The sequence below is a fragment of the Opisthocomus hoazin genome, chromosome 9 (assembly GCF_030867145.1).
Source record: "Opisthocomus hoazin isolate bOpiHoa1 chromosome 9, bOpiHoa1.hap1, whole genome shotgun sequence".
In the NCBI taxonomy this organism is placed as follows: Eukaryota; Metazoa; Chordata; class Aves; order Opisthocomiformes; family Opisthocomidae; genus Opisthocomus; species Opisthocomus hoazin.
Window position 1 is genome coordinate 31,473,405 of NC_134422.1, and position 12,030 is coordinate 31,485,434.

Consider the following 12,030-nt stretch of genomic DNA (forward strand, 5'->3'; position numbering starts at 1 on the left):
GCAAATCATACTGATGCTTTTTGGAAACAGCACAGTGCTGATTGTTCAGCTAGCTTTAAGGGTGTCAAGTCAAGTAACTGGTTCCTAGCGGTCAAATTGGGAGCACAGCTTATGGAGGACAGAGAGGGAGGCCTAATTAGTATTGTTCTCTTCCCTGCCTGTCGTCTTGGTCTTCTATGTGAGGGACGAGGAAGTGTTTCCAGTGTATCTAATTGATTTCCTTCAATGCGTGCATGCTGCAGAAGTGTACCCTTATGTTGTGCTCTGTTTTGACCACAGTCTTCGTATGTTTATTCTTCGCTGCTATTGCTCCTCATTTTCCTGTTGTTTCTCAAGTGATTAAGAGCACTTCCTGCTGTATTCCATTCTGCTTCCTGTGCATCTTGTTTGAGAATGGGCAGGAGGTCCCCCTGATTTTTGCACCATCTCCTTCCCTCCCCCTCCTTTTCTCATGGGTCTAAAGGGGGAACTGAGCAAAGGCACCAAAATGTACATTTGCATGTTTATGGGAGAGAAGAGGTGCCCCTATGCAATTTTTTGCATCAAGCTGAATCATATCTGCCTTGAAGTTGACATGAGGTGGGGAAATGTGTGCTCTGCACATCCTCTTCCAAGTTGTTTGTATGATTTCAGGCCAACTTGAGTTTAAAGTAACGAAAAGGAGACGGGTGAGGGTAGAATGCAGCTCTTCTGGATGTTGTTGCTACTTCCCTAGATTGATCAGAATAGCAGTTGGAGAGGCATTTTGAGGAGGGACGGGGGTTTAGACACTGGATCCATGCATGTGCGTGCATGCATGTGCACACATGTATGTGATCTCAGACACACACACACTTGTATTCCTTCTATAAGATTGTTGCTAGCCATTCCCTTCTGTTCTCTTGTAGGGTGACTTGTAGGCTCTTGCATATCAGAACTGGCCTGTAGGTTGCTTGTTTAACAACTCTGACTCAATGTTTCTAAGGAATCCTCTATTTAACAACAAAGGAAATAAACCTAGAGCTGAAACACTGAATTACTATATGGTAGTGCATGTGAAATGATATTAATGATGAGCCACAATGTATCAGTGGCACTTGTGCTGACCTTAGAGAAGAATTTTGCTTCGAACTACTGTGGAAAGCAAATATGTACTAACGTCACTTGTGGTGTTAGTGTAGTTATTAGTATTAGTCCCGTTTATTGATACTGTAATACTACTCTTATCAATAAAATAATGTCGTTCAGGTCCAGAAAGGGCTATAGTTCAGAGCACAGTCATAATATTAAAGTCTTGTTATTCTCGCTTTCTAGTTAATAGGCAAAATAGCTGATGTAGTGATACTATTTAATATCAACATTGTTGATGTAAGTGTAAAGTATATTGCAGTTCTAAAAGAGATTGAACTTAAGGTCACTGTCTCTTAAACATGGAATGGTTGTATGAGTCATTTTAAAAGATGGTCTATTTATTGTGTTTTAGGTTCTGTCGGGACCAGGAAAATGAACAGCATTGACTGTAAATGTTTCTATTCTTACTGTTCTTGTACTAAGACAGTATTGAATGAATTGTAAAAAGAAAAGTATTAAAGCTGCTGTTTTTTCTTTTCTCTTTTTCGTGTTTCAGATAGGGTACATAAGCAATGTGATAGCTGGTGGTCACAACTGTTTGGTCTTAGTAGACAAAAACGTAATGGGATATATTGCCAGTTTGCATGAGTTGGCTTCTACTGAGAGAAGGTTTTATTTCAGACTGAGTGAGATCAAATCTCAGGTTCTTAGACCTCTTTTAGGATTAGGTAAGGACTTCTTTTAATATTTTATTTGATGTTCTTTCCCCTAGATTCCAAAACAAATATAATTACTCTTAAATTACACATAATTTAAAAGTAATTATATATTTTTAAGATAAAGCTAAGGTCTTACTCTTGTACCCAGTTTACGTGAACTGGTGAAATACAGCTGCATTTTGATGTCTGCAGTATGCTATTAGTATTTGCACTTTCCTGACTGTTTCACTTTAACTTAATCATTTGAGCTGTATTTAGTCTAAAATTGTTGAATTCCTGATTCTGGATAATATAGTTATGAGGTGAAATTGCCAATAAAACATCTAAACAGTACTTTGTGGTAATTCCCTTTATTAATGGGTGCTGCTCTTTCGCAAGGTAGGCTAAATTGTTTTCTGATCTGTTACAGATAATTTGGGCAATGCAAATACAATCCAGATGTTGCAGGAAATGGCAAGCAGGTTCAGCAGGCTATGCTATCTCATCGGTCAACATGGAGCTTCTTTAAGTAGCTTTCTTCATGGAGTGAAAGAAGCCAGGAGCTTGGCCATCCTGAAGCATTCCAGTCTCTTTTTGGATAGTTACACTGAGCAAGTATCCAATTCCTTCTCATTCTGATTCTCTGCAGGCTTAGTCTACCACCCACAACAAGCCCTGAGTTAGGGGACAGTAGATTATAAGGAAGGCTACGTAAGTAACTGTTGTGCAAATTGTATTCTTGGAGTTTAAAATGTATGGAGAGTTTTACACAAACTAATTCATTTTGTAGTGAGCTATGTTTCAGAGTCTTCGCCAGTGGAGCACACTGGACAGCTTCAGCTTCCTAATGTAAAACTCTCCCAGAAGAATGATTCTTCCGTCCTGATATCTGCTAAATAGCTAGCATTACACCTTTCACCCAAAAGACAGCTGCTTTAGTGCTCAGAATTAAGCTTGAATTATCCTGGTTACTATTTTTATTAGCTTAATGCTTTTGGGAGACGAAGTCTATACAGTCACACTGTCTATGCAGTCATGCATAAACGACATGTATGCTGTCTTTCTCCTCAATAACTTTTGTAGTTGCTGGATGATTTCATCCAAATGTAGTAGAAGTCTCATCATATTTAATACCTACAGGCTTTTGTGAAAAATACCAGCTTGACAGAGCGGAGAGTCTAAAAACGTCCTCTCTGAACGTAGTCTTGGTTACCAAACATCTGAAAATCTCTAAGGAAACAAAATTTCAAGATCATCAATTTCAGTTGCTATGCAGTAGCTTTTTGAATATGCAGCTAGTTGTACTTTTTTCTAACACAGGCACAACAGTTACCACTTTTACTGGGCCAGTGATAAACTTATGCCATATCACCCTAAAAGAAGCTTTCTTGTCCATTTATCAAATGTGTTGTTCATAATTGTAAATATGTATTTTCTCCCTTCTTAGCCTTTGACTTCAGTTTTTCTTGTAACCTGGATTTACAGAATTGATTCTTATTACTCAGATTAGATGGGTTTCTTAATTTCTTCTTCTTCCATGTCAAAGACTGAAATACCTAATTTCTGTTCTCATTGTTACTGCCTGTTACTGCTTTCCCCCTTTGCTTTCTAATGCATTGCACGTTTTTCTGTGTATGGCATCAAAACCTATGCATGCTCCTCAGCATAGCGCCTTGAGCATCCTCCAAAGATCCATCAGGCGATGTAAGTATTACCTGTCAATTGGGCTAAGCTGAGACGTCTTCCCTCAGAGAAAGGTGGTTTTTTTTAAAATGGCTTTCTTTTTTTGGTAGGGGAAAAGTGAAAGTTAGAATGTTGAACAGCAGGAAAAGAGAAATGCTGATCTTTAAATTTCCATCTTGAATATAATTAGAAGCTATCAGTATTAAACTGTTGAAACAGATGGCCTATTCTGTACACACCCAAATTTGGGAGAAACATAAAACTTGAAGTTTTGTTTGCATAGTAAGCTCTGCATTGTGCTAATGGCAGCAGAAATATGGAATAGTAATGTATGTTCTATGCTCCATGTGAAAAGCGAATACTAAGTGTTCCAGTACCATCGAGTGTTTCACTGTAATATTTTCTCAAGCAGTTGGATTACTTATTGTCGTGGTTTAGCCCTGGCCAGCAACAATCACAACGAACCATGCGGCCACTCTATCGCCCCTTCCCCCAGTGAGGTGGGGAGAAGAGCGGGAAGAAAAGGGGTAAGTCAGGATAAGGGCAGTTTAACAGAACAGCAAAGGAAGTGAACAGTAACAACAACAGTATTGATAAGAATATACAAAACGAGGGAGTACTCAGGGCAATTTTCTCACTGCCGGATGCCCAGTGCATTCACGAGCAATGATTAAACTTTCCCAGGCCAGCTTCCCCACTCAAAGCCAAGCATGGTGTCACATGGGTGGCCAGTTTGGGTCAGCCGGCCTTGCTGTGCGCTCTCCTGACTTACTGTGAAAATTAACCCTATCCCAGCCGAACCCACTTGTGCAGCCCCACTTGTATAGTAAAAGATGTTACAGATTTCACTGGTAAACTGTTGGAAATTACAACGGTTGCTATTTCCAGGGATGTTCTTGTTTTGTAATTGAAGATCTTTCTTCTCCATTTTAGGTACTGTACTTCAGTAACAAACTTCCTTGTAATGGGAGGATTTATGCTACTTGCAAAGCCAGCAGTGTAAGCAAACCTTTACCATTTTCTGGAGTTTTTGATCAACTAGCAAAGACCTGTACTTTAAAGAATTGTGTGTGTATGTGTCTAGTAATGAGCATGCAGAGACCTGATCTCGGCTTGCTTGAGTACACTAATAGGTTTTCCATCAGATGAAGAAAAAGTTACTTCCCCTCAACTGTGATAAATATTTAGTTTAAAATGCTGCTGAATTAGTTCAGTTACTTTGTCTTGAAGGTGGAGAAAGGAGGAAAAAAGCATTAATTATTGTAAATTCCTAGAAAGAAATGTAAATAGATCTCAGATAATGATTTTTTTGAAAGCTTAGCTTGAGGTTAAATTTTCGTCATCTATTCAGTGTTTGTTAGTATTTTATTCTTTCACATATTGCTGTCAAGAAAATACAAAAGAAGAGCAAACTTCTCTTGAAGAATTAGTAAGAGTAGGTAATGTGAATTCACTTTCGTTTGAATTCTTTAAGTTTATGGAAACACTTTAAAATGATGCAAAAATAACAACATGTCTGCATGTGTATCTTCTCTGCCTCTCAAGGTTGCCTTACTTTTATTTCATGCAGAGATGCTCTTAAATGTGAGGAAGGAATTGCACCTTAAGGCCCGTGACAGTATATTTGAAGTTTATAGATCATATAGTAAAGCTTTTTTCTCTGTTCAGTAGTATTTTTGTCTGGGAAATAAAGTAACAACACTGTGCATCTTTCACTCTGGTGCTGTGAAGAAGTTGTTGCAATGAGGGTATTTTTTTACTTGTCTGATGAATTGCCAGCTTTGCTTCCGACCTAAATTCTGTAATCTGGGAGTAAGTCTGTTACAGCTGTTATGGAGCACTTTGAATTTTGTGTAAATGATGCTATTGGACGTTCTTTGAAACGCCAGGGTACCTAGTGCAAAGAATCTTCTGCACCTGAGGACCAGTGCCAAAGACTAAATACAAAATCCCATTGCAGAGAGACACTGAGAATCTTTCTGCATTGGTCAAGATTTTTAGGGTGACTTAAAGGAAATCTTAGTTTCAATATAAGCTTCTTTATAATTAGTATAGAGAAGTTCTGGATGCTGAAATTACTTGTACTGAGTTCTTCACATCAGTTGTCACTGTCAGGTGTCACAACTTCTACTGCAATCAGGGTCTCATTAGGTGAGTAACACTTTTTCAGGTTCTGAAACTTCAGGGAGAAGATGTCTTAGAAGTTTTGTCCTGCTACGTGCAAAGGGAAGTCAAGAATATCTTTCCTGATAATGATTATTTTTTCCCCCCACTCCCTCCCCAAGGGATGTTTTAAGTGAGTCGTTAATGATGTCAGCCTGTCTTTTATGGATATTCTGCAATATGAATGCATTAGCAGTAGTCCCAACTTTTAAAAAGTGCTAGGTTCAATAGAAGTCTCCGTTGTTGGCAGGTTTTTGAGCATGTCCTCTGAAAGAGTAGATGAGCTATGGTGTTATGAATCTGTTATTATTTGACACTTTTCTACAGAGACCTCCATGCGAGGGTCTTGAAGCACTATAAAAATGCAAGCTATCCAGATGGTTAAATTTAAAATTAAGAAATATGGTCTTCTCTAAAGAAGACTTTATTCCTATGGCTTGTTGAACAAGAGAGTTCTGAAGTATCATTAGCAGACCTAGACGAGGTACATTATTTTGATGTGTGAAATGCTATCTTATTAATCATGTAGAATTCTTAGGGACCCTGCTGTGAAATTCCCTAATCTGTTTTGCTGTCCCTGGGGCCTGCTTTCTGAGGCTCACCTGGTTCTTGGAGTTTGTGATTTAAATGCTTACCAGCTGGATGTGTTTTAATGCACATGTCATGTGTGCCACACATCTGTGCACAAAGATATGGTGAAGGAGAGGGAGAAGTAGGTTTGTTTTCCTTTTAATGAAGAAATCCTGGGTTCGTGTGCTAATGTACTGTCTTCGGAATCATTTCCCTCTTCTTCTCTGAACTAGATTAGTTCTCCCTCTTGGAAATCAGACTGAGGATTGAACAGATTTCCTGCCTTTCTTTGAGGTAGGATGTAATTTTTCTAGTTAGGGGAAAAACTGGTCAGTTGCCTTGAACAGCAGGGGTGGGGAAGAAATTATTTGGATATGTTTTTAGGGAAGTGCACTGGAACAAGGTTAAGATTCTTTCAGGCCTTCTTGTGCGAATCAACAGTGTTTGAAACTTACTACTCTAACAGTAATGGGGAGGTCATTGCACCTGTTAGTTCTTTTGCTAACCAACTGTTAAAGGGGAAAAAAGTTACTCTCCAAGTGGGACAACTTAATGAGTGAGATTGTGAGACTAGAAGTAAAAAATGTCCTGTGTTGCAGTTGTTTGAGAGCTACATGTCTGTATTACTGTACTTCCTTAACCTAAATTGGGAATAGATTAATAAGCAGCATGCATTTGCTTTTGTAATTTTTATTGGTTTGTGATAATCCAAAAAGGGGCATTCTGAGCTCATTTATATAAAACATCACTGATGTCTTGCTGTCTTTTTTCCTTTTCTCCTCCCTCTGTTCCCCAATGGTCCCATCATTTAGAGACTTCTTGAGTAAAAATCAGGAGCTGTTACAGAAACTAAGTGAGAAGAATGAGGAAAACCTCCAGCTAGTGGAAGTTCTGAATGCTCTGTTTTTCATGCCATTTGGACGACTTCATAATTACGCTAGAACTTTGCTAAAGCTTGCCACGTGTTTTGAAGTGGTAAGCTGGCTTTGTTATCTATATCTGAATAAACATACATATGAAACTTACGGCTCGGAAGTAACTGTGTGAAGCAAATGCCAGGTAATGAGAAATAGCTTAGTCCTCAGAGAAGCTACCTTAGACTTGTATTTGCTGCAGAGAAGATCATGCACATTTATTTGTGCAATCTTACACCACACCTGCACAGATCACATGACGGTAGAAACTTGTTACCCTGCCAGAACTTGTTTGTGTGCCTGAGAGCTTAATTACAAATACAGTATTTGCTGTTTACCTGTTGCTTTTCAGTTCGATGTGGCATCATTATTGTAGCTATCCTTGGCTGTAATACTCTACTAAAAATACTACAGATATATTAGGTAGACTTTTACCAACCATTTAGATGTATATAATTGCATTCTTTTGAAATAAAAGCTGACTAAACAAGATCAATAACTCTTTGTACATTTATCCCAATATAGTCATTTAAAGTATTACTCCTGCAATTATTAGCATGACTTCTGCTACAGCTTGTTAAGCTGCAAGAAGGTAGATCATGTAATCATATATTAGTCATTCTCCTCTTAAAATTCATAGAACTTTTGTGATTTTAAAAACTCCCAGCACACCAACAGAACATGTGACCAAGAAAATAACTTAGCCTCCACTGTTACTTTATTAACCAGACCAACTGTCATGTGTTTGGTGCTGAATTAATAAAATGAGCAGTTGCATTGCAGCTTGGTTAGTGTTGTTGGCACAGGTGTTCAGAAATACTCTTAGGTCTGTCTTACCTTGTGCCCTATAGGCATCTCCAGAATACCAGAAGCTACAGGATTCTAGTTCTTGTTATGAGAGCCTTGCTGTCCATCTTAGCAGAAAAAGGAAAGAAGCAGAATACACACTTGGCTTCTGGAAGACCTTTCCTGGGAAAATGACGGTATAATGACAATTGTCAGTCCATTAGCAGTTTGAAACTCTTGCTGTTAGCATTATATCCTGAGTCTGTTACTGATGCTGCTGTCCCAGTTGCACGTCTCATTTTTCTAATTCGTGTTGATGTAGTACTCAACTTTTGGGCCTTTGCTATGAAAGACATATAGCATTGACCTTAAGTCACAATCAGTGAGAAGTAAGCTTCTGTAATTTTCTTTCAACCCTACCTGCAGGATTCCTTGCGGAAGCCAGAGCGTCGTTTAATCTGTGAAAGCAGCAATCGGGGGTTGTCCCTACAGCATGCTGGAAGATTCTCTGTAAACTGGTTCATCCTCTTTAACGATGCTTTGGTACATGCTCAGGTAAGCCAGCTTGTATCCAGGAACAAAACCTTTTCTTTGCTTCAAACAATATGACATACTTTTCATGTAGTGAAGATAAGTTTTTGCACTGTTCACTGCAGTGTTACTTGAACACTTAAAAGCGATTTTTTTTTTTTTTTTATGTTTACAGATAAATTTGAAATGATGTACTATTTTTAAATTTTTTTTAATGTTTTATTGCTGTTGCCCTGTGGCTGGCATGGCTATTTCTCAGAGCAAGGTGCATAGAAGGAGCCTGTAATGCTCAGTTTTCCTTAGTCCTCAAAGAAAGGAAAATAACTGTTCAGAAAAAGTATGTGGCAGGAGTAATGGATCAGTACCTGGTGAAGTTTCCCTTCTCCTTCTCCTTGCCTGCAGTTCTCAACGCACCATATTTTTCCCTTGTCTACACTGTGGGTAGAAGCTCTTTCAGAAGAAGCTGGTAGTGTGTGAGTATCCTTGCTTGTGATGCTGAAATAACCAGGTATCTTGGGAGGGACGATGAGCATTTTGTAACCAATTATTGTAAACTAGGAGCTCAATAGGCTGGATGCAATCATGTCTAGTCCTCTTTCTTGTTTCAGAAAACTTACTGTATTACTGTGTGTCAAAAAAAAAAGTTGTATAAGCATCAGAAAGAATAAGGTAGTCAAGAGGAAAACAAGCAGTCTTTTCTGCTGCTTCTTTTCACTACTGACTTTAATACTGAGTAAATGCTAGGTGGGCTGTGGGAAGGAAGATACAATATTCATGCTCTAAGAAACCTTGCCTTTTTCAGGATGAATTTTCACTAGATTAAAATTCCTCCCCTCCCCTCCCCTTCCCCCCCCCATAGGAGTGGATTGAAGATTACAACACCAGAAGAACAGTTTGTTCTTGTTTCTTCAACACCACAGGAAAAGGTAGGCATATCTACAAATTTTACATGGCTTCAGTGATATGAATGAGTTTTTTCTCTCCTACTGTGAAACCAAAAGAGAAGTACTGCATAAGTATTCACCAAGAATGAAGTCTTTCTACAACTTCGTATGCAGGTTGACTGTAGCAGTGCTCCAATTTACAACACTGTACTGAGGAGTGCAAAAGAGACTATTGTAGTTGCTATAAGGGTGAGATTCAGTGCAAAGACAGATGTTAGCTAAATTCTGTGATGAAACACTTTCTGTTTCAGACGAAGTGGCTGAGAGCAATAAGCCAAGCAGTGGATCAGGCCCTTAGAGGGACTTCTGACTTAATTCTGTATGGAGCTGGTGGGAATGTGCCAAGACAAGAACCTCCTATTTCTCGCAGTGCCAAATACACCTTCTATAAGGACCCTCGATTTAAGGATGCTGTTTATGATGGGAGATGGCTTTCAGGAAAGCCCCATGGCAGGTAAAAACATTTGAACGTAGCAGCTGGAAACAAAATAAGGTGATTGCTGTGTCAATAAGTGGGCTCATTCACAGAAGTTACTTGTGAAGTGCAAAGTGAACTGATTATCTTATAGATGTGTGTGGCTTTGTGTTTTTTCCAGAGGGATCTTAAAGTGGGCAGATGGAAGAATGTACTCTGGGACTTTTCGGACTGGGCTGGAGGATGGGTAAGATCCTCTCACTACTTGCGGAGCCAGAAGGCAAGAAATAACTTTTGTTGTAGGAGATAATAACAAAAACCTTTTAATTAAAAAGTTTTGCAGTGCATCTTATTGACTCTTACTGAAGGTCCTGTGCAGCCTGCTGTAGGTGACCCTGCTTCGGCAGGGGGGTTGGACTAGATGACCCACAGAGGTCCCTTCCAACCCCGAACATTCTGTGATTCTGTGACTCAGGGTTATGTATATTAACAAGATATCTATATATCAACATACAGACATAATTTCTCATTTATCCAGAGGTATGCTAGTTGTCTTCACAACAGACTCTGCAACTGCATAATTAAAAACTTGTGCTTTCACAAAAACTGAAACTTATTGGGGTAATCAGCTGTAGGATGGAGGAAAGAAATGGTGAAACAGCTGAGGAGAAAGAATGGGTAGGTGGCTGTAAATCCTAAGCAGAGGAAGCCAATTGAAAAGTGTGCAGTCAACTTTCTGCTGTATAGGTAACTATTAACTTTTTGCGTTGCAATATTCTTTCAGAAGTTCTAGTGCTGGGTTTTTTTTTATATTTCTAGAAAATGCAGTGCCTTTCATACAATGTAGTGATGCATCTTCTCTCATGTTTTCCTTTGTGTATTTCTGGTAGAGCAAGGATTTAATAGTTCAGGAAGGAGACAATAAAACCTTGAACTGAGACTTCAGAAAACAAAACTAATGACAGTATGTGATCCTGATGATTAAGATAACTAGTACAGAGGAGTTTGAAAATAGGATGTGTGGAAGTCCTAGATATTGTCAAGTTTTCTGGTCAAACAAATGAGACCACTTCAAAGTAACTCAATTTATTACACAGGTTTGAATTAATCTATGGATTTCATTGCTAAGAATCTGCTTAGGGCACTGTTGAGGCTAAGAGGTTAACTCCTTTCCAAATGCATTTTTATGTGAATCTTGTGAGCAGACATGTCTGTACTGGGCAGGATAAAAATAAATGAGGACTCCCATTGGCTTCCAGATGTATTTTTGAAGTATTGAGTTGGAGGGGAAATAGAAATGTCATCTGGCTGCATACAGCTTTTTTAAAATGCACCTTCGCTATTGGTATAATGTCAAACTATAAAACTAGATTAGCACTTCGATCATTTTTAACTAATAGTAAGTGTAACTAACCGTGGTGATTTTAGGGTTGTTAGACATGGAAATATTACAAAAAAATCCCCACGAGAAATAAATGGATTGATATTTAGGTGTAATTGCTAGGATTGTCAGATGCATATATTTCTATTTCAGCATGTAGCAATAGAAATGTCTTGTTGGGTAGGCATGCTCTCAGGAGAACTTTCATAACTGGATTTTAATCTCCTGAGAAGATTAAAATCAATAAATAAAATTTCTGTGTCTCATTCTGTTCAGGCATACTGAAATTATGAACAATTCTGTGCTGCTCTTTGAGTATAATTGGAAGCTAGCATCTGTTCTAAACGCGTTCTCTGTAGCGATATATGTTTTCATCTTTCCCTGGAATAAAGGTGTGCTTGAATTATCAATACCTGAAGAAAACAGCAAAGGCAGAAGCAGTCTTAGGATGAGAAGACTTGTGGCCTTTAGAAAGCTGAGAAAAATGCTGCAGTAGTGGTAGAGAGGGGAATACTTACACAACATGCCGCAATCAAACAGGAGAAAAGCAGTATGGACTAAATTGACCTAGTGACGCTGCAATTCCTGCTTTCTCTTCAAAAAAATAACTTAAATGTAACTGCTGTAGTTGAAGAGATGCGCTAAAAATTATATAGAGCATTCTGATCTTAGAATGGATCTGTGATACGTATCTGTTCCTGTTTTTCGTGAAATGTGTTAATGTTATGTCTGCTTGTGTTCCATTTCCATGCGTTGACAGGTATGGTGAATACAGAGTGCCAAACAAAGCATTGAGTAAGGATGACCATTATGTGGGATACTGGAAGGAAGGCAAAATGTGTGGGCATGGAGTCTACAGGTAACACGTAGCACTTGTGTTGCTGTTGTTGCAGAA

General features: G+C 38.7%; 1 protein-coding gene across 2 annotated transcripts in view; it reads left to right on the top strand.

Moving 5' to 3' along the window:
* ALS2 (alsin Rho guanine nucleotide exchange factor ALS2) overlaps positions 1-12,030 on the top strand; it is a 44,513-nt gene that overhangs the window by 16,898 nt on the left and 15,585 nt on the right. For both annotated transcript variants that reach the window (XM_075429964.1, XM_075429965.1), the window contains exons 10-20: positions 1,607-1,778; positions 2,179-2,359; positions 4,365-4,430; positions 6,977-7,139; positions 7,930-8,061; positions 8,291-8,419; positions 8,798-8,868; positions 9,255-9,321; positions 9,591-9,793; positions 9,936-10,001; positions 11,896-11,994. In XM_075429964.1, coding sequence (XP_075286079.1) covers positions 1,607-1,778; positions 2,179-2,359; positions 4,365-4,430; positions 6,977-7,139; positions 7,930-8,061; positions 8,291-8,419; positions 8,798-8,868; positions 9,255-9,321; positions 9,591-9,793; positions 9,936-10,001; positions 11,896-11,994 — 1,349 coding nt within the window. The remainder of the gene's footprint in view (positions 1-1,606; positions 1,779-2,178; positions 2,360-4,364; positions 4,431-6,976; positions 7,140-7,929; positions 8,062-8,290; positions 8,420-8,797; positions 8,869-9,254; positions 9,322-9,590; positions 9,794-9,935; positions 10,002-11,895; positions 11,995-12,030) is intronic.